Source organism: Malus sylvestris, chromosome 16 (assembly GCF_916048215.2).
Source record: "Malus sylvestris chromosome 16, drMalSylv7.2, whole genome shotgun sequence".
In the NCBI taxonomy this organism is placed as follows: domain Eukaryota; kingdom Viridiplantae; phylum Streptophyta; class Magnoliopsida; order Rosales; family Rosaceae; genus Malus; species Malus sylvestris.
In genome coordinates, this window is record NC_062275.1 from 28,976,705 (window position 1) to 28,997,081 (window position 20,377).

A 20,377-nucleotide genomic window follows, 5' to 3' on the forward strand; every position below is an offset into this window, starting at 1 on the left:
TCCAATCCGCAACTAGGGTTCGTTTTACTCATTTATGATCATCCATTTGATGTGTGGGTGTGATCAAGTACTCCTAATCTACAACCTAGTTGTGATGTTCAACTTAGATTACCAACTAAGAATCCATTAAGAACAAGAAAACTTCAAAGAACCAAAGAAATCACATGGCAAGATGTATGCATAGCAATTTCTTCATTCATTCACATGTCCACCAAGATTAAGCATGATGTGCATTATAACCTTGATCAAATAATTCATAAGCAGCCCTAATGGTGATCAAACATTAAGATTAACTAACAAATTATACTATAAAATCAGTGAATGAAACAAGAACACATATTGGTAATTTGAATACTTTAACTTAATAACACAGAATAGATTTGCAAGGCTACATCGAAATTCCCATCTATGAATTTAATTACACAACATGATTACAGAATATATAAATATCAAGAACAACATGAGTGAAATTAAAGTTCATAGAAGAAACCCCCTTGAAGCAATTCTGATGTTGAACTTCTCCAAGAACAGCGCGGCTGTGTGGTTTCTTTGGTGGCAGTAGATGGTGAAGGGAAATAGGGTTTAGTTTCTGGAAGAAAGGCCAAAGAAAGAGAAGAGATAGAGCTCTGGGCGACCCCCCAAGGGGGGCTTTGTCTAAAAGTGATCTGAAACCCTAGTATTTATATCCTAAATGGGCTGCAAGATATTCCAAAGTGATCCTAACAACTTAGCCTTTAATTTACACATTTTTGCCTGATTTGCCACCTCCAAATCAGGCTAGATATCTCAATTCCTTTCCCATTATGTTCCTGTTCTTTTAACAAGCCAGATTCATCTTGGATTATTTATTTGGGCTTCAAAACAGGCCACGAAACTTCTTTCCACTTTTGAATAAGGGTCAGCTGCAAAAATGGCATGTTTCCACTTCTTTTGCCTTCAAATTGATCGTAAAGTACATGTAACTGCACATTAACACAAAATAAGTTAAAATACAACCAGTTTAACTCAAAAACATCACAAAGAGACTATAAATGAATGGTATAAAGGACAAAGAGTTAATAGTACTCATACATCCACGTAGGAATTCCATGTAGGATTTCCATTTAACTTGTCAGGGGCATTTTCATAATTTTACAATGTTAGGGAATAAAATAAGATTTAATTCGGGACACATTGGCACAAGATAGTCGCACCTTATGCAATAGTTTAGTATCTTCAATAACACAATTGTAGGTGTAAGAAAAGCCTAAAGCAATTTTGTCATTGAATAACACACCCATATCATTTTAATATACTTGTTGATAGGAGCATATTTATGCGACTTAGTTAGCTTGTTCTTGTGCATTTATGTTGTTATTTCTTAGTTACTTTAGTATTTCAAGCCATTTTTGTGTGTTTGTAGGTCTAAAAGGTTAAAGAAACAAAAAAGTGCATTTTGGAGCAGTTTTGGGCACCAAATGGATAGCTTACATATGGATGAAGGTGGATGGACGAAATTGAAGACCTAAAGATGGAAGGATTCCTAGTTGAAGAAGGATTCCTAGCTGAAAAATGATTCCTAGTCAAAGAAGGATTCGTAGAAGAAGGATTCGTAGAAGAATGATGATTCCTACTCAAAGAAGGAATGTTAGCCAAGGTTTCCTACTTTGGTTTTGACCTTTCCTAATCCTTAAAATTCCCTAAGTTCTAGCAACAAAGAAGAGTTCTTAAAAACTTTGGGATACTTAATATAGGTTCTAGAATACCTAATCCCTGCACAAAAGGGATTGCTGCACCTTTCCCTTCACTCCCTTTTCCTTGCCGTGCAAGGGATCCTTATTTCCCCTTCCCTTATTTCTCTAGGACCCTTTGCCGCATATCCCTTTCACTTTGCCCTTAGGATTCTGATTTTATTTCCCTTTTTCTAGTGGATTTGAATTAATTTCTGTTAAACAAAATAAGTTAGGGTTTTGATTTCCTAAGACCTTAAATAAAACCCTTTGCCGTAAACAATAAGGGAGGATTGACTTCCATACACACATCCAGCTGCACCCATCATTAAGAAAAACTATCATACACCATCCATCACCCCAAAAACCCTTACCCATACCTTGTGCTGCAACAAAGAGAAGAAGGAGGACCCTTGGAGTGCTTGCTATTCAAGTTTGGATTGATGGATCATTCTTAGGTGTAATCTATCTTTTGTTTTCAATGTTTAAGGTTATGTGTCTTTGTTTTGCAAACATGAGGAGCTAAACCCCTTTTAGCTAGGGGGAATTTCGACACCATGATCATATTTGCAATATGAATTGATTACTTCTAGTTGTGATTCTATGAATTGTGAATGCAATTTACTTAACTATTTGATTGATAACTTATTCTTGTTTGTGGATTAAGGATGCATACTTAGTTTGCATGCATGAATTTGATGCTAGAATACAAGGGAGTTTCACCTAATCGTTATGAACTTGTATTCATAAGTAGTGAAAATTGCTAGTCACAATCGTGTTAAGTGAATTCATAGCAGGAGTATCATGCTCATCATACTTACAAATGCTTTGTCAATGTTTATGATTTTCATAAAGCTTAATGATCTTTGATTGTATCTCTATTATGCTGTTCATGTAGGAAACTTTTGAAGAATAATTTGGGTTGCCGATGTGTTATCCATCCAATTAAATGATATAAGGAAAATCTGAGGGTTAATTTAAGCGTACCTAATTAATCTGGAGCGTTGAGGTTCATGGTTTATTGGAAAAGCAACTGAAATCGTTTTGTATGCAAGTGTGTCATGTGTGGAGAAGGACCATCTAGCTAGCTTATCACCCATACTTTATTCCAATTTCGTGCTAAAATCTGCCTTAAGTCTTTAGTTACTTGTTTTACTTAAAATTCGTCCAAAACCCAATCCCTTTTACTTTAGTGTGCCAAATTAGTTAGAATCTGTCTTAGTTTGTGTTTTTAAGTGTTTTGAGTCAAACTAAAATCAATTTTCGTCCAAAGTCATTCCTAGTGTCTAGTTTGAGTCTATTTAGTTGTTTTAAGTTGTTTTGAGTCTTTTAATTCTGTTTTGAGTCATTAGAGTTTAGTTAAGTGTTTCTAAGTTTATTTTTGTGTTTTTGAGTTAGTTTAGAGTAGGTTAGCAATTCATTCTAATCCCCGGTCCAGAACGATCCCTACTTACATCTTTACTACAATTGTCAATAAGAAGGTTTAATTTGTGTGAAGTTAATTTTCGCATCAGTTGTCGTTGAAAAATGTAGCCCAAAGACTATTATCACTTTGTATCACTCTCTCTGAAAGTTTTATGGAAGAAGAGACGAATTAATGAAAAACTTTGTCATGATACTTGGTGAGCATTTTTAAAATACTTTAGTATGAAAATCATTATAAGTTAGGCTGTTAATTTTTGGTCAACGAATTTTGTTGTTACCTGAAATTAAAATAACTCCCGTTCCAAATCAACCATACTTTTAAGCAGCCTGTCCAAATTCAAAATCAGTTGCCACAAGCTCTTCTCTTAATACGATTTTAGAGATATGATTAGCAGAAATAAATGATCACGAAATTCAATGTCCCAAAAAAGTTTTAAACTTTTAAGATTATCCCCACCATGTCCCCCCACTCCGACTCAGCAGCAGTCGCTTCCACTTCCGCTTCCACCAGCAGAGACTGGTACTTTCCCTCACCTCCCTTCATCCACGCTAACTCACACTCTTCGAAATTTCCAAAATACCCCCGAAGATTCCCGACCAATCCCAGACCATTCCAGTCCCAACACCTCCCTCCCGATTACCGGCAGCCGCTTGACGGCGTTTCGTCCCCCAATTCCGCGCCGCCGAGTCGCGGCGTTTCGTCCTCAAGCTCAGCCGTACGCAGATCCTTCAACCATGAAAGGCTTCGACGGAGAGTCGACTTCGGTGGCCGGAGAGAGCAGCCGCGGCGAAACGTCGACAGGCAGGCCAGCTGGAGCGCTTCTGACGGCGTTTCGAGAAGAAGATCTGAGGTTGCTTTGGGCGACAAGTTTATTGGTTCTACGGGACATGGCTTCAGGGTTCGATGGAAAATGGTCATTTTAGCTGCGGTACTCTCTCTCTCTAATTGAATTGAATTGACGAAATGGGGCCTGAACCTTACCTTTTTGTTCATGTGACAGATTGTGACGACGGTACTCTCATCAGTGGTGTACCAGAATTTCTGTCTGCATATCAAAGTCAATGAGTTGCAGGTATTTTCTTGCTTAATAAATAATGTGCGATAATTTACATTGAATTCATACGATAATTTGTTTAAGGAGGAAAGAAATGAAATATTGATTACTTGTGCAAATATATATTTTACTTTAATATTGATTACTTGTGCAAATATATTTAAATTTTCTGTATAGGCCTTTACAGTTAAGAAATTTGTGTTCCGTAAATCAACAACAAACATCTGAAATTCAATGAAAATTGGTTGAGAACTCGAAAGCAACATAAGTGGGAATTGGACAGAATTAGGAACAAAAGAAAGAAAAAAAAAAAACAAAAGCACACGTCTATCCCAATGAAGGCAACAAAAAACATTAAGCCTATGTTTGGGTGATGGACTTCCAAGCTAGTAAGGAATTGACCCACAAAATGTTAGATAACATTGCAAGGGCATGTTTGAGGGATTTTAGTTCGTACAAACCTCCTCTTACATGCCTTTGCAATACTGTGCATTTCTAATCCCGTTTTATCTAACATTTTGTGCACCATTCCTTACTAACTGGTCCTCAAATCACTAGGGATTTGGAACTCCCTCACGCGAACATAGACTAAAGAACATCGTACGAGAAAAGGAACCAAACACTGAAAACTAAATTCGAAAGCAACATTATTTGAGCTAATCTAATAGCAAGGACCATCAGTTAATGACCAAATGAAAGAAAAAGAAGACTTAGTTGACATAACATGGAATATTGTTTTTTATTGTTAATCTAAACCTATATTAGATTCACGTAATAACTTAAATAAATTGTTTGTATTTCTGTTTTTTAAATCTGAAATTAATTAATTTGTAGCGACAAATATACCAAGTTGTAGTTCACGTGTCATCATTCTTTTTCGCATTGCACTTTTTTATTGGTTTTCCTGAAGACACATTAATACGAATAGCTAGGAAATTGAAAGAATTTTTAGTCTTATTTGTATTTGTCAAAATTTGAATAACCATAATTTGAAATCACCAAAATCAGCCATCATGCCCTGTCCATGGAGTAGGTTGATTTTTGGTTAAAATGCTTGTGAGATACAAAATGTTATAGTCAAATTCAACCATTAAGCATTGTGCTTTAATGAGATTCAGTCTGGAAACTAGTGTTTTAAAAAACTAGCCCGAGGCTGGGCGTGAGAGTTGCCGCCTTAGTTTCGTGGGAGTGGGCGGAGGCATCACCAGAGCGCGTCTGGTGGCGGAGGCGCGCCTTAGGGCGTTCGGGGCATTTATTTGGACGTTTTTTTCTTCAAAATCTAGGTTTTTGTGAAATGTTTTTTGTCGTTCTAGTTTCAACGAAGAATAATGAGAGACTCTCTCTCCAAATCCCATAAATTTCCATAATAATTGCTCCAATCAGCCTTTATTTCATTTTAAATACTCTATAAATACTCCACTCAACCCTTTATTTTTCTCATTTATTTCATTTTAAATACCCTATAAATACTCCACTCAACCCTTTTCCTTTAAATTCTCATAATTATTGCTTTAGTTTATATCATTTGAAATACCCTATAACTACTCCACTCAGCCTTTATTTCTTTTTAAATTACTTATAATTGCAACATTCAGCCTTTATTTCGCTTGAAATTTTCCTATAATTGTGACCACTCATTCTTATTTTCCTTGAAGTTCTCTATAATTGCTTACAATAAAATAAATAATTGCAACATTTTAAGACTATATGACATAGTTTCCAAGTACAACTAGACTTAGTAATAAAGAAGATGCCAAAATAGAGTTAATTTCTTGATATATTCATCTCCCAATCAGAGGATTTATATAGGAATACAAGCAATGATGATCAGGTATGAAACTAGTACAAGAAGTCATAAAAAACTGCTATGAAACTACTGCCTATATCTAAATTTACTGCTTACAACTACTCTATTAATTACAATGGATTTCATGTTTGATTTCCTAATTCTTTAGTCAACAATGGTTGCTTCAGTTAACACTCCCCCTCAAGTTGGTGCATAAATATCTTGAATGCCCAACTTGCTGAGTGACAGATGGAAAATCCTACTTGACACTGCCTTTGTTAAAATATCTGCTAGCTGGTCATCACTCTTCACATAAGGCAAGTTAATGGTACCATCAACCAACCTTTCCTTAATAAAGTGCCTATCCATTTCAACATGTTTAGTACAATCATGTTGAACTGGATTATGAGTAATGCTAATGGCAGCTTTGTTATCACAATAAAGATTTGATGGCTTTGTAGAATTGAAACCCAATTCTCTCAACAAAATCTTGAGCCATAACAATTCTTGCACGCCGTGTGCCATACCTCTAAATTCAGCTTCAACACTGGATCTAGCCATTACATGTTGCTTCTTACTGCGCCAAGTAACTAGATTTCCTCCAACAAATGTAAAGTATCCAGAAGTCGATCTACGATCAGTTACTGACCCAGCCCAATCTGTATCAGTGTATCCTTCAACTTCTTGATGTCCATGATTGGAAAACATCAAGCCTTTTCCAGGAGCAGACTTCAAATACCTGAGAATGCGTTGTACAACATCCATGTGGGCTTCACTTGGCCTATGCATAAATTGACTCACCACATTTACAGCATAGGCTATGTCAGGTCGTGTATGAGACAAATAAATCAACTTCCCAACTAATCTTTGGTGTCTTTCCTTGTAAGCCGGAACGTCATTAGGATAGTCTCCCAATCTATGGTTTTGCTCAATTGGTGTCTGCAGGTTTACAAGCTAACATCCCAGTCTCAGTTAACAAGTCTATAACATATTTCTTTTGAGAAAGAAAAATGCCATGCTTTGATCTTGCAACTTCAATACCCAAGAAATATTTCAGAATACCCAAGTCCTTCATTTCAAATTCCTTGGCTAGATACTTTTGAAGTTTTTGAATTTCCTCGACATCATTACGTATAACCACCATCTCATCCACATAAACAATTAAGGCTCTAAGTTTACCTCTATCATGCTTAAGAAATAAGGTATGGTCAGCTTGAGTTTGCTTGAACCCATAATTTCTCATCGATTGAGCTAACCTGCCAAACCATGCCCTTGGTGATTGCTTCAATCCATACAAGGACTTTCTCAACCTGCATACTTTGCCAAAATTGCAAGTGGTAGTGAATCCAGGAGGAAGATCCATGTTTACCTCTTCATCCAAGTCTCCATGTAAAAATGCATTTTTCACATCAAACTGTCGTAGAGGCCACCCTAGATTTGCTGCCAATGACATAAGAACCCTCATAGTGTTGATCTTCGCTACCGGAGCAAATGTCTCCTGATAATCAATGCCATAGGTTTGAGTATAACCTTTGACTACCAATCTAGCCTTGTACCTCTCCATTGAACCATCAGCTTTATGCTTTACTGTGAACACCCATATACACCCAACAAGTTTCTTGCCTTCAGGAAGTTTAACCAATTCCCAAGTGGAGTTTTTTCGAAGAGTTTCCATCTCTTCAATCATAGCTTTTTTCCATTTTGGATTTTTAAGAGCATCCCCTAACGTATTAGGAATTGAGACTGATGACAATTGGTTTGCAAAAGCTATATAAGAGTCTGACAAGCAATGAGATGAAACAAAATTAGATATAGGATATTGAATACCCTTTGTAGAAGAATGACCATAACGAACAGGGGGTATCCCTCGATTTTCTCGAATAGGATAACAAGAACCCTGAGACTCATGATGTGGTTCATTTGAATCATTTGGATCAGCACTTAATGAAATCTCATGATTGGACTCATCAAATATAGTAGGCTGAAGAGAGGGAGAATGAGTGTTTACCTTAGGATAATTCGTACGAGTAGCAGCTGATTGGTCAGAGAGTCGGTCAATGAGGGGATCTGTCTGTGGGTGGTCTATCTCATCATCCACTTTTTCTTTTTCTTTTCCTTTATCTCCCATTTTTCTTGTCCTCTCATACACCTTCAATATTTTTCCACTCTTTGCCTCATCATTAGGCAAATTTGCACCAGCATCAGACAAGTGTTCATCCGAAAAATGCATACCACCAATGTCAAGTGGCAACTGCTCTTCCTCCTTACTCCCCATCTCCCCCTGAAGAGAAGTGGCCGAATCTCCCTCTGAAAAATAAGCCTCTTGTTCCTGAAAGGTAACATCCATAGAGACAAAAAATTTCCCATTGGGAGGATAGTAACATCGATACCCTTTATGAGTAGCAGAATAGCCAATAAACATACATTTGATGGCTCTAGGATCCAACTTATCACGATTTTGCATGTGGACGTGAACATAGCAGACACAACCAAACACTTTTGGAGGAATATGAAGGAGTGAAGGAAGAGAATGATATTGGGAAAGGGTTTGGATAGGTGTTTGAAATTGGAGAACACGTGATGGCATGCGATTGATAAGAAAAATAGCTGTGTGAATGACATCACCCCAAAAACGTTTAGGAACATGCATAGCAAAACATAAAGATCGAGCCACATCCAAGAGGTGACGATTTTTACGTTCTGCTATACCGTTCTATTGAGGAGTATGTGGACAAGATGTTTGATGAATGATACCTTCTTGTTGAAAAAATGTTCCAAGTCCATAATTCAAATACTCTTTCCCATTGTCTGATCGAACAACTTGAATTTTAGCATTAAATTGGGTTTGAATCATTTGATGAAAGATAGGAAAAATACACATAACCTCACTCTTACTTTTTAGTAAGTATACCCAAAAAACTCGAGTGCAGTCATCAATGAAAGAGACAAAGTATTTAGCACCAGTATAAGTAGGAATATGAAATGGTCCTCAAACATCAGAATGAATAAGAGAGAAAGGAACGTCACTTTTATTGGAACTTAAAGGAAATGAGACACGATGATTTTTAGAAAAGATGCAAGTTTCACAATGGAAATCAGAAACCTTGACTTTAGAAAATAAAGAAGGGAATAGATATTGCAAGTATTGAAAGGAAGGATGTCCCAATCTTTTGTGGCATAACCAAATTTTTTCAGAAGCTTCGAATTGTTTAGCCTCCACTTGACAACTGTAACTTGTCTTCTCACAATCTGGTGGTAAGTCCAAGTAGTATAGACCTCCCCTCTCTCTACCATGACCAATCAACGCTTTCATTCGAATATCCTGAAACCAACAATAAGTAGGAGAAAAGATGGCAAGACAGTTTAGTTGATTTGTAAGTTTACCAATGGAAAGAAAATTGTGAGAAAGATTAGGAACATGTAAAACAGATGAGAGAGATAGGCATGCTGTTAATGAGATGGAGCCTACTCCAAGCACTGGAGTGGAAATACCATTAGCAACTTTAACGGTATTTAAAGGTGGAGTAGTGTGAGAAGCAAACCATGAAGAGTTATTGGTCATATGGTCAGAAGCCCCTGAATCAATGATCCAAGTTTTATTTGGAGCACCAAATGTGGTGTTCAAGGCAAAACCAAAGTTACCTGCGTCGACTAAGGAAGTGGAGCAGTAATAGGAGAAACTGAGTGAGCAGATTGATCTACTCGAGGCACGGAAGGCGTTGGTGTAGTCAGGTGTGCTTGTGATCTAACAATGCTTTTCTTTTGATTTTCCTTCTTTTGAACCCACCAATAAGGATATCCATGCAACTTAAAACAAGAAATCGAGACGGAGCAGCTACCATGGCTGATCCTTCCACTTGTGGGTCAACCAACATAATGGTTTGCCTACTTGCTTCAGCATTCACAAGAGCATAAGCAGCACGAACAGATGGCAAAGGTGTTTGAGTCAAAACTTGACTGCGAACATGATCTAAATGAGGATCAAGGCCACCCAGAAAATCATACAACCTTTCTTTTGAAATTTCTGTCTCTCGAGCAGCAGCATCATCAGTGCATTTCAACTTTCCAGGACGCAAGAAATCTATTTCTTGCCATGTTTGCTGAAGTTTACCATAATATGCAGATAAAGGCTCACCATTCTGGCGAGTCGCCAGTGCTTGACGGCGAAGTTCATATAATTTTGATGCATCTTTTTCAATCGAGTAAGTTTGGGTAACAGCATCCCAAACATCTTTTGCAGTAGAGAGTCGGAGAAAAATGGCCCACAAATCTCTGGTCATGGAGTTGAGAAGCCAAGATTGAACCATGGCATTCGCTTCCTCCCATATAGCATACGATGCATCGGCTTTTGCTGGTGCCTTCTTTTTTCCACTGACATAAGACCATTTGCCTCTGCCAGTGATGTAGATGCGGACACTTTGGGACCACGAGGAATGGTTGGACCCATCCAACTTGTCTGGGGTGATATACAGAAACATATCATTTTGTGTAACAGCAGCTGAAACAGTGGTCTTGGAGTCACCCATTTTTACTGCAACGAATTCTCTTTATTAAAACAAGAGAGAGTCTCACAGAGAGAGATGCAGGAACAAAATGCAAGGAGGAAGAGGCGACGGCACGGGTTTGTTGGGTGATTCCAACGGGTATGGTTTATAGGGTATGCGGTAGTATTTAAATTTTTTTGTTTTTTGGAAAGTTTTCTGGGTTCGTGGAGATATTGCAAATGGAGAGAAGATGGGTAAAGATGCAGCGGAATGTATATGGTTAACAAGCTCAATATGGGTAGTGATGTTGGCAGATATGGCCAAAAAGAGAGATTGGATTAGTATGAAAGTAGAAGGCCTGCTATTCTGCAGGTCTTATGGGGTAGATGGCGGTAGTGCCGGTAGGTTAATTAGAATAGAAACTCTTTTTTGGATCAGAATGGCTCTGATACCATGCCAAAATAGAGTTAATTTCTTGATATATTCATCTCCCAATCGGAGGATTTATATAGGAATACAAGCAATGATGATCAGGTATGAAACCAGTACAAGAAGTCATGAAAAACTGCTATGAAACTACTGCCTATATCTAAATTTACTGCTTACAACTACTCTATTAATTACAATGGATTTCATGTCTGATTTCCTAATTCTTTTGTCAACAATGGTTGCTTCAGTTAACAGAAGACGATATTATCTTTGATTTAGTTATAATTATATTTGTTTTTACAAAGTATTATATTGTTATAAATATACTTAGTGTGTGTGTGTGTATATATATATATTAAAATTTTAGGTTCCATGGGGCTTCACCTCGCACCTAGGTTGGGCTATCCATTGGATGCCTTGGCCACGCCCCCACCTTTTAATACATTGCTGGAAACACATACTAGAACTAAGCACGGTTAAGGTATTTAAGTGTAGCCTCTTCCGGTTTTGGTTATTCTTTCAGATAATACTTGTGATTGACCAAAGAAAAAAAAAACATAAATGGCTGCAACATTACATTCATATGAAATCAAATTTATGTTCCTGGTGAGAGCCTTATACTTGTTCAGTGCAAGATTAAATTGGAATAGAACTAAGATGTGAAGTCCTTTCCCACCAAAGAATGATAAACTGATTGTTGCTCAGATAAGATGGCAGCCTTTAAGGTCTCTTTTGCTTTTCAATGATGAATATTCCTTTCCAAATGTTACTAAGATGTAGTGTCTTTAGATATGAGTTGGACCTATTCATTTCTCTTCGACATAATGGATGGAACTTTGTTAATATGATAAGAGCATGCTAATTGAGGCACACGTACTTTTCTCAGGAATATATTTCGAAGCTTGAATTTCAACTACAAGACTACAATTCATCCGAATCTGTGGAGCTAATCAGTTTCTCTGGGCAGGAAAGCGATCTCCCTAGCAAAAGTTTAAAAAGATTAGCTCTTATGGTCTCCCTCACACTTTTATCCATACCTATCCTAGCTTTCAAGTACATCGATTATGTCTCTAGATCAAGATCGTCAGAAAACATTTCAGAAGAAGTTTCCCTAAACAAACAGCTAGCATATCAGGTTGATCTGTTTTTATCTGTCCACCCATATTCTAAGCCGCTGGCATTGTTAGTTGCAACTCTGTTACTAATTTGTCTTGGGGGGTTAGCACTCTTTGGAGTAAAAGATGATAACTTAGCAGAATGTCTTTGGTTATCGTGGACTTATGTAGCTGATTCTGGCAACCATACTGACTCTGAAAAGATTGGTGAAAGGCTTGTATCAGTTTCCATTAGCTTTGGTGGTATGCTCATATTTGCAATGATGCTTGGACTCGTTTCTGATGCAATTTCGGAGAAATTTGATTCGTTGAGGAAAGGGAGAAGTGAGGTGGTTGAGCAAAACCATACCTTAATTCTTGGTTGGAGTGATAAATTGGTAATCTCTAACTGTGCTGCTTATTTAAAAAAAAAAAAAAAAAAAAAAAGTTTCGAGCTTTACTTTTGGGAGACAATAATTAGTAGCTTGAATTGCGTTTTTATTCCCGTTGCTAAGAATTCCACTATAAGTTCAGGGATCACTATTGAATCAGCTTGCAATAGCTAATGAGAGTTTAGGTGGAGGGATTGTTGTAGTCATGGCTGAGCGAGACAAAGAGGAAATGGAACTTGACATTGCTAAAATGGAGTTTGATTTCAAAGGAACATCTGTAATATGCAGAAGTGGGAGCCCTCTTATTTTGGCTGATTTGAAAAAGGTATGATTGCTTGCCTTCTTTTTGTTTGTTTTACTTTAAAACATGGAATAATTTTCTCCTCTGCGACATCCATGAGTTTCCGGTGAAACATCCTCAGATAGGAGAGGGACATTGAAATGTGATGAATTTATATATTTATCCAATAATTTATACTGAATTTTATCCCTACGTCAGTAGGATCACTGAAATATTATAGTTATACAGTTCAGCAAAGAAAGACTCATGTAGGTTGGAACTTGGGACGAAGTATTCATGTGACAACTCAAGTCACTCTGGTCTTCTCACTTTAAGTCATATTTTTACCAAATCATATGGAGAAATTTTAATTTCCCAAACTGTTTTGGACTTCAGAAAATTTCTGTAAGTTTTGTCAGACGCTCATGGAGTTCACTATTTGCAAATCAACTTTACTTTCTGTTGAGGAAATTCAGAGTTCCCTATTTTCAAATCAACTTTAGTTCTCTGATTACTTTTCACCTTCGCTCCTACTGGTGTTAAGTATCCCTTACAAATGTTACTTTCTTCCTCCTTTTATAAAATTGATCAAATAAATTTTGTTTCGTTGTATAAAGAAGATAGAAAGCCTTTTTCCAGGAATTTCTCAAAACCTTTGTGGTTTGTGTGGACGAGGGACTATAAAAGGGGTTTTGGAAGTTCCAATTTTTAAACACCCTGTTTGGGTAATAATAAGGAGTTAGGAAGGATCTAGAAAACACGGGATTAGATTAAGGTATTAAAGCATGGGTTTTTTAAAACAGAAAAACACATCGACAATGTTGTGTCAAGGGCTCCATAAGTGTCCACTATTAAGGCTGCCATAAACCGATATTGACCCCACTTAACCACCTAGGCGCAATCCCTGGGTGCTATCAAGCCCAATGGACCTTCGTGTCAGGGTTTTCCAGCTCATGGTGAGTTGTCCTAAGGCTATTGAGAAATAGAGTCCTAGAGGATTAAATTGTTACCCAATAGGAGTTGTTTTCCCAATTGAAGTTAGTTTATCATTATATATTATACCAAACAACCACCTTGTGTTGCCCATATCAAATATATTGTGTTCTTGCAATGTTTTAAAAGGCGAAGGTGAAACCAAGGTATTTCATGGATAGCCCTCACGGTACCTAAAATTATTATGGTACTTAACATATATATATGTGGGGGCGGATCCGTGGCATCTACCTAAAATTATTATAATACTTAACATATATATATATACATATATACATATATACATATATATATATACATATATACATATATACATATATACATATACATATATATATATATATATATATACACACACAGAGAGCTTAAGGGGAGGGATCCCCATTTTTTGAAAAAAATGGGGATTAGGTGTGGGGCCCACTTCACATCTAATTTCAACGATCCAAACCGTCTATTTTGTTAGTCTCGATTCATAGATCATCCTTGCAAAATATTAGCTAAATTGGAAATGTTTAAGACATCTAATTGGGTTCAAGGAAATGAACGAATACTTTGTTATATAAGAAAATATGAAATTTGATATTGATAATTAAATAGGCAAATGGTTTCGGATTGAATTGAATTTTTGCAAGGATGATCTATGAATCGAGACTAACAAAATAGACGGTTCGGATCGTTGAAAATTGATGTGAAGTGGGCCCCACACCTAATCCCCATTTTTTTCAAAAAATGGGGATCCCTCCCCTTAAGCTCTGTGTGTGTGTATATATATATATATGTATGTATATATATGGGGGCAGATCTGTGGCATCACTCTTTTTATTATTTCTCTAATTCACATCTTAAAGTCATAATAAACTAATAGAAACGTCGTTTTGGGTTTGGACTTCTTTCACATAAATAAAAAAATTCAAACAACCAGGTGCTGCTTCGACTGCGCCTTAGGCTACTCTATAGCCCACTCCCACTGGCAGAGGCCTTTTCTTGATAGTCCCTCCCATAAAACCGCCTAGGCTAGTCTCAATACTAGTTTTTTAAAGCATTGAGTGCTTGCAATCAAATACTGTTGAAGCTCTTCGTGGTATCTTCTCAATGCGTTTGCTTAAACCACTATTTGCAGGTATCTGTTTCCAAGGCCCGTGCAATAATTGTCCTTGCCGAAGATGGAAATGCTGATCAGGTACATCTGAATGAAAATAATTATGTTCCCGTATATCTGATACTGATACTATATATTCCTTACTTGTTGGTTTAATGCAGAGTGATGCCCGTGCATTGAGAACAGTTTTAAGTCTGACTGGAGTAAAAGAAGGGCTTCGAGGACATATTGTAGTTGAACTAAGTGATCTTGACAATGAGGTTCTTGTTAAACTTGTTGGTGGAGATCTTGTTGAAACTGTTGTGGCTCATGATGTAATTGGTCGTTTGATGATTCAATGTGCTAGGCAGCCTGGACTTGCACAGGTCAGTTTCTGTTAGCGCACATACTTTTGACTTTGTTTTGTTTTTATTGTCACTGATTTTTTTTATTCTTTCTTTTTTCCCGGATGGACCATTGCAGATCTGGGAAGATATTCTTGGGTTTGAACATTGTGAGTTCTACATCAAAAGATGGCCACAGCTGGATGGCATGCATTTCGAGGATGTATTGATCAGTTTTCCTGATGCCATTCCTTGTGGAGTCAAGGTGGCATCATTAGGTGGTAAGATTATTTTGAATCCCGATGACTCTTATGTTCTAAAAGAAGGTGATGAGGTGCTTGTCATAGCAGAGGATGACGATACCTATGCTCCTGCAGCATTGCCAACGGTGATTTCCAATTCATTTAAAGTAATAGAAATTTCAAACTGTTAGTTTAGTGTTTCTGCCAGTTTTCTCTTTTCTCTTTTTTCTGTTTTATTTCTCCCTTTGCCTGTGGTGATGGTCCACTTAATGTTAACAAGTTAATAATTCTTTTTCCAAAAGAAACATATTTTAGTTTAGTTCTCAAAGGCCCCATATCATAGTGCATTTAGGCTCACTGTTTGAGGGTGCCAGAACAAATAAATAAATAATATATTACGGGTATTTTTTTTATTCAACAATTGTCATCCATGAGATCTGAACTCAGGTCTTCCAACGTTGAGAATGGATACCACTATATCATATGATTATTTAAAAATATGGTACATGTATAGAAAAGAAATGTCCATTAAAGAAAGTTTCCGGTGACGTGGCTATCAGTGGATAATTTGCTTGCTAGTTCTCTGTATTGCGGCATGCCCTTGATTTTATATTTGATTTGGTTATGAATCATTCATTCAATTAGTTTTCTGATGATTAATTATGGAAAACAATAACTGTAGAAGCTGTAGGTTTGTTTTCAATGTTTCGGTGTTTAACTTTGAAAAAAATAAAAATAAAATCATTCAATTTATCGGATTATGATCGTTTAGGTAGTGGCCCTTAGATGTTGTGAGGTCTGTCAATTTTATTTTACCATCCTCCCGGGCTGTTGTCACAGTGAAGTGCTTTTTTAAGCGCCTTTTCCTCCTTCCCATGTCCCCTTATCTCTGTCTTCCCCCCATTTAGTGCACCCTTTCCGCCACAATTATTACCTACCATATAATGCAATAAAGGACTTCTGTAGTTATGCACATGAGAATTTGATCAAACGTCAGAATCAATCAACAGAAATTGAGTGAAAATGCAATCAAAGAAAACTAAAGCTGGAGAGAAAGGGCCATAAGTTAGAGGTCAATCATTTAAAGAATAATCTTTTCTAGTCCGCATTAGGATGATGCCTACCATGGAGTTATAGTAATGGGAGATACCATAATTAAAACTCACAAAAGTATAATCACTTTGATCATTCAGGTCAAAGAGGCATCTTTCATACATATTGCCCGAACAGCAAGAAAGCCACAGAAGATTCTACTTTGTGGATGGAGGAGGGACATTGATGATATGCTTGTGGTAAGTTCTTTCTATTGACGCCCCTAATTTTTCTTTTTCTTCGCCTGAATGCTGCAGGTCTGGAGAGGTAGTCTACCCCAAGATTTTATTGTTCCAAAGTCCACAGAAAGGATACTTTTTTGTGGTTGGCGGCGAGATATGGAGGATATGATTATGGTAATGCCACAAGATGTCTGCAGTCATGCTTCCAGTACTTAGGGAGCAGTTATAGTATACATACTGATGATAATAATCTCAGAGACAGCTTTCTGTTTCTCTATGCTGCTTTTTCTTGATTCAAATTTAAAAGTTTCAGAAGTTTCACTCCCACATCTACATTGGTGCTGTGAACTGATTATTAAATTTACCTTTAGAAAATTATATTCATGCATATGATATTTAGGTATTGGATGCCTTTCTAGCCGAAGGTTCCGAGCTCTGGATGTTTAACGAGGTTGCTGAAAAGGAGAGGGAAAAGAAGCTAATTGATGGTGGCCTTGACGTCAGCCGGTTGGTTAATATAAATTTGGTTAACCGCGAGGGTAATGCTGTAATACGGCGTCATTTGGAGAGCCTTCCTTTGCAGTCTTTTGATTCGGTGAGCAGCAAAAATATATGGTCCCTTCTTTACAAGTATTTATATCAAGTAGTAAAAAGGAATAAGGATGAAAAGTTCCTACTTATCGAAAATGAGGATTCATGTTGTATGTGAAATGATCAACATCAAAAGGACCTGCAATGGGAAAGAACCTGATGGCTGAATGTTACCGTATCTGAGCGGTGATGGCTGAATGTTACCGATAATTATGTACATGTATGATTCACTTCATAGGTTAAAAATGCGCTCATGTTGTAATTCATCTGTGCAGATCTTAATTTTGGCTGATGAATCTGTGGAAGATTCAGCAATTCAAGCTGATTCCAGATCTCTTGCCACATTACTTTTAATTCGTGATATTCAGGTAATCTGCGATTTGATTTGAGTACACCTTTGAGTACACAACAAACTTAAGCAATTAGCTTTCGAAAAACTCGTGGGTGCAAAAGATTAGATTTTTTTTTTTTGTGTGTTTCTTTTCTTTTTCTGGGTGGGTCGACTTCACTGCTCTTCCCATCTGCATTTCTGTATACATCGATTTGGGCACAAGTCAAATTAGAAAGCTTAGCATGTAATGCATCTGGGTATTAATATTCATAGTTTATTGTATCCAACTTGGCACTTTTTAGTAGAATTACTTCTTACTTCAATTATCAAAGATTTAATTTTCTGGGGACTATTTGTGAAGATATAATAATTGTGGTTGCTGACGAGATTGGAGTTATCAGTTTTGATGGTTTATCTATCCTCAGTTCCAAGCATACAATTTTTATGTTATTCCAGGCTAAGCGTCTCCCTATGGTAACACGTGCTGAAAGAGGAAGCTTCTATCAAGGGTCATGGATAGGGGAAATGCAGCAAGCTTCAGATAAGTCGGTTATAATTAGTGAAATTCTGGACCCAAGGACAAAAAATCTATTATCCATGTCAAAGATCAGTGATTATGTGCTATCGAATGAGCTCGTCAGCATGGCATTGGCAATGGTAGCAGAGGATCGGCAAATAAATGATGTGTTGGAAGAGCTGTTTGCTGAGGAGGTATTCGTCCCTTTTTTTATATGTGATTTCTTTTTTCTTTTTTAATTTTTTTTTCTGATAACAATGTTATATATGATTCAATAAATACTATTACCATGGCAGAACTGGAACTTTATTTGCAGCCAAAATAGACTTAGCATAGTCTCTCCCATCAAAATGTCCACTAAAACATGTGACTTGACTCCAAGGCTCGATCATGATCTTGCTAACATCATCGCAGATTTGCCATCCAAGTCACAGACAAGGGAATGAAATTAATTACGCTAATTGCATAGTTCCGACCTTTGCTCACCCTCCCTGTGGTAGTTTGACAAATCTTTGGTTTAAAAATGTAGTTACCAGATTTTAGTATGCAAAGTCTTGATTGACGCCCGGAGTCAAACACTGCTAATACGGAGGAGATATCCTTTCATTATGAAAATGCAAGTTGAAATTCTATAAACTGCTTTTTGTAAAGCAGTAGAATCACCTAATTTAGTATCCTGGATAAAATCATTAAAAAACCGTATTTTTATTAAACTATATATATTTCTTCTTTTAACAGGGTAATGAGTTGCAAATAAGGCAAGCAGATCTCTATCTACGGGAGGGTGAGGAATTAAGCTTCTATGAAATAATGTTGCGAGCGAGACAGAGGAGAGAGGTGATGATTGGTTACCGTATGGAAAAAGCTGAGAGAGCTGCCATCAATCCCCCTGCCAAAAGCGAGAGGAGGAGGTGGTCTGGGAAGGATGTTTTCGTGGTAATTGCTGAGAAGGAATGAAGAATATCTTTAGGAAGTGGCTAGTGTTTGAAATTCCATATGAAATCAGGGTTGATGGATATCATACGCACATAAACACCGGCGGCTGTTCATCATTTGGTCTTAAACATTTGCTTTCTCCAATTCTAGTAGGTTTATTAATTAAACCAAAGCTTGTCAAAACTTGACAACATCTTATTTGGGTTTTTGGGTTGTAGTCAATTTCGCCCCACAATGTCCAGTTCTCATCAAAACTTTTTCATTTTTACATTATTCAAAAGGTCACCTTTATCTATATATAGAATAGGATTAAGGGACAAATATTTTTACAAATACTTTTACACTCTTTTTAAGCCTTTTGATTATATGACAACCAAGGGTTCTTATTTATTCATTAAATGATATGCATGCTTATGTGGAATTTAACTAATATTAAAGATAAAATAAAATTGAAAAAAACATAAAATCTGAAAGAAAAAAATATAATTAAAAAAGGAAGATAATTTAACTAAAATTGATTCTCCCATCCCCATTTCGATCAAGACTTGGATCCAGACTTTGAACCCTAATAAAAACAATCATGAAACTTCTTTAAATTCATGTACTTGTGCAATTAAACACATGCTTGAGTTCAACCATGTATTGAAAGGTTCCCACAAACAGACCTGATATTATCAGAGAAGATTATATGAACGAATTGTGCATTCTTCAAGATGACGTTCCTCCCTTCCCCATTCAGGTAAAATCTCAACTTACCAAAAAGTTATTGTTTCCAATTGCTTGCATTTGTGATGAGCCACTTCTACTTTGTGGGGTTTGCTTAACTTATTATAGCATATGGCATGCATTGCTTCAGGTTGCCTTCGACATAATAGAAGAAGAAATGGGGCGACCCCTCGAAGCTGTTTTCAGTAAAGTTTCATGATTTTTTTGTTAGGGTTCAAAGTCTGAATCCAAGTTTTGATCGAAATAGGGATGGGAGAATCAATTTCAATTAAAGTATCTTCCTTTTTTAATTTTCCAAATTTTATGTTTTTTTTTTCAGTTTTATTTTATCTTTAATATCCACATAAGCATCCATGTCATTTAATGAATAAATAAGAACCCTTGGATGTCATGTAATCAAAAGGCTTAAAAAATGTAAAAGTATTTGTAAAAATATTTGTCCCTTGATCCTATCCCTATATATATATATATATATGTGTGATATCAGCTGCTTTTTGAAGTTTTTGATATTTTAATAGCAATCAATCTGGCTTCAAATGCTGCATTGTATATATGTATGTGATATCAGCTGCTTTTTGAAGTTTTTGATATTTTAATAGCAGTCAATCTGGCTTCAAATGCTGCATTGTAGTTTCTGTTACGTATTTCTGTGATTTTAATTTTGCATTTGCGCTTTTGTAGTCAAATTAGT

General features: G+C 36.6%; 1 protein-coding gene across 2 annotated transcripts; it reads left to right on the forward strand.

Annotated features, from left to right (window-relative positions):
• The first annotated feature begins 3,461 nt into the window (after positions 1-3,461).
• LOC126607352 (ion channel CASTOR-like) lies at positions 3,462-19,195 on the forward strand. Of its 2 annotated transcripts, none has more exons than XM_050274904.1 (12): positions 3,462-4,063; positions 4,136-4,207; positions 11,775-12,380; positions 12,517-12,699; positions 14,768-14,827; positions 14,908-15,111; positions 15,209-15,457; positions 16,505-16,603; positions 16,986-17,180; positions 17,452-17,544; positions 17,964-18,218; positions 18,763-19,195. In XM_050274904.1, the coding sequence occupies exons 1-12, from the start codon at positions 3,593-3,595 to the stop codon at positions 18,979-18,981; spliced, it is 2,706 nt and encodes a 901-aa protein (XP_050130861.1). In that variant the 5' UTR covers positions 3,462-3,592; the 3' UTR covers positions 18,982-19,195. The 2 variants fall into 2 exon arrangements, with proteins under 2 accessions (XP_050130861.1, XP_050130860.1); XM_050274903.1 differs by lacking the exon at positions 16,505-16,603 and adding an exon at positions 16,661-16,759.
• The last annotated feature ends 1,182 nt before the right edge of the window (positions 19,196-20,377 follow it).

What these genes read in the sequence shown, in the direction of transcription:
- LOC126607352 (XM_050274904.1), top strand. Translation starts at nt 3,593, where the DNA reads ATGTCCCCCCACTCCGACTCAGCAGCAGTCGCTTCCACTTCCGCTTCC. An exon ending in TCAAAGTCAATGAGTTGCAG is followed by an intron (nt 4,208 to 11,774) that starts GTATTTTCTTGC and finishes TACTTTTCTCAG; the next exon opens with GAATATATTTCGAAGCTTGA. An exon ending in AAGATGGAAATGCTGATCAG is followed by an intron (nt 14,828 to 14,907) that starts GTACATCTGAAT and finishes GGTTTAATGCAG; the next exon opens with AGTGATGCCCGTGCATTGAG.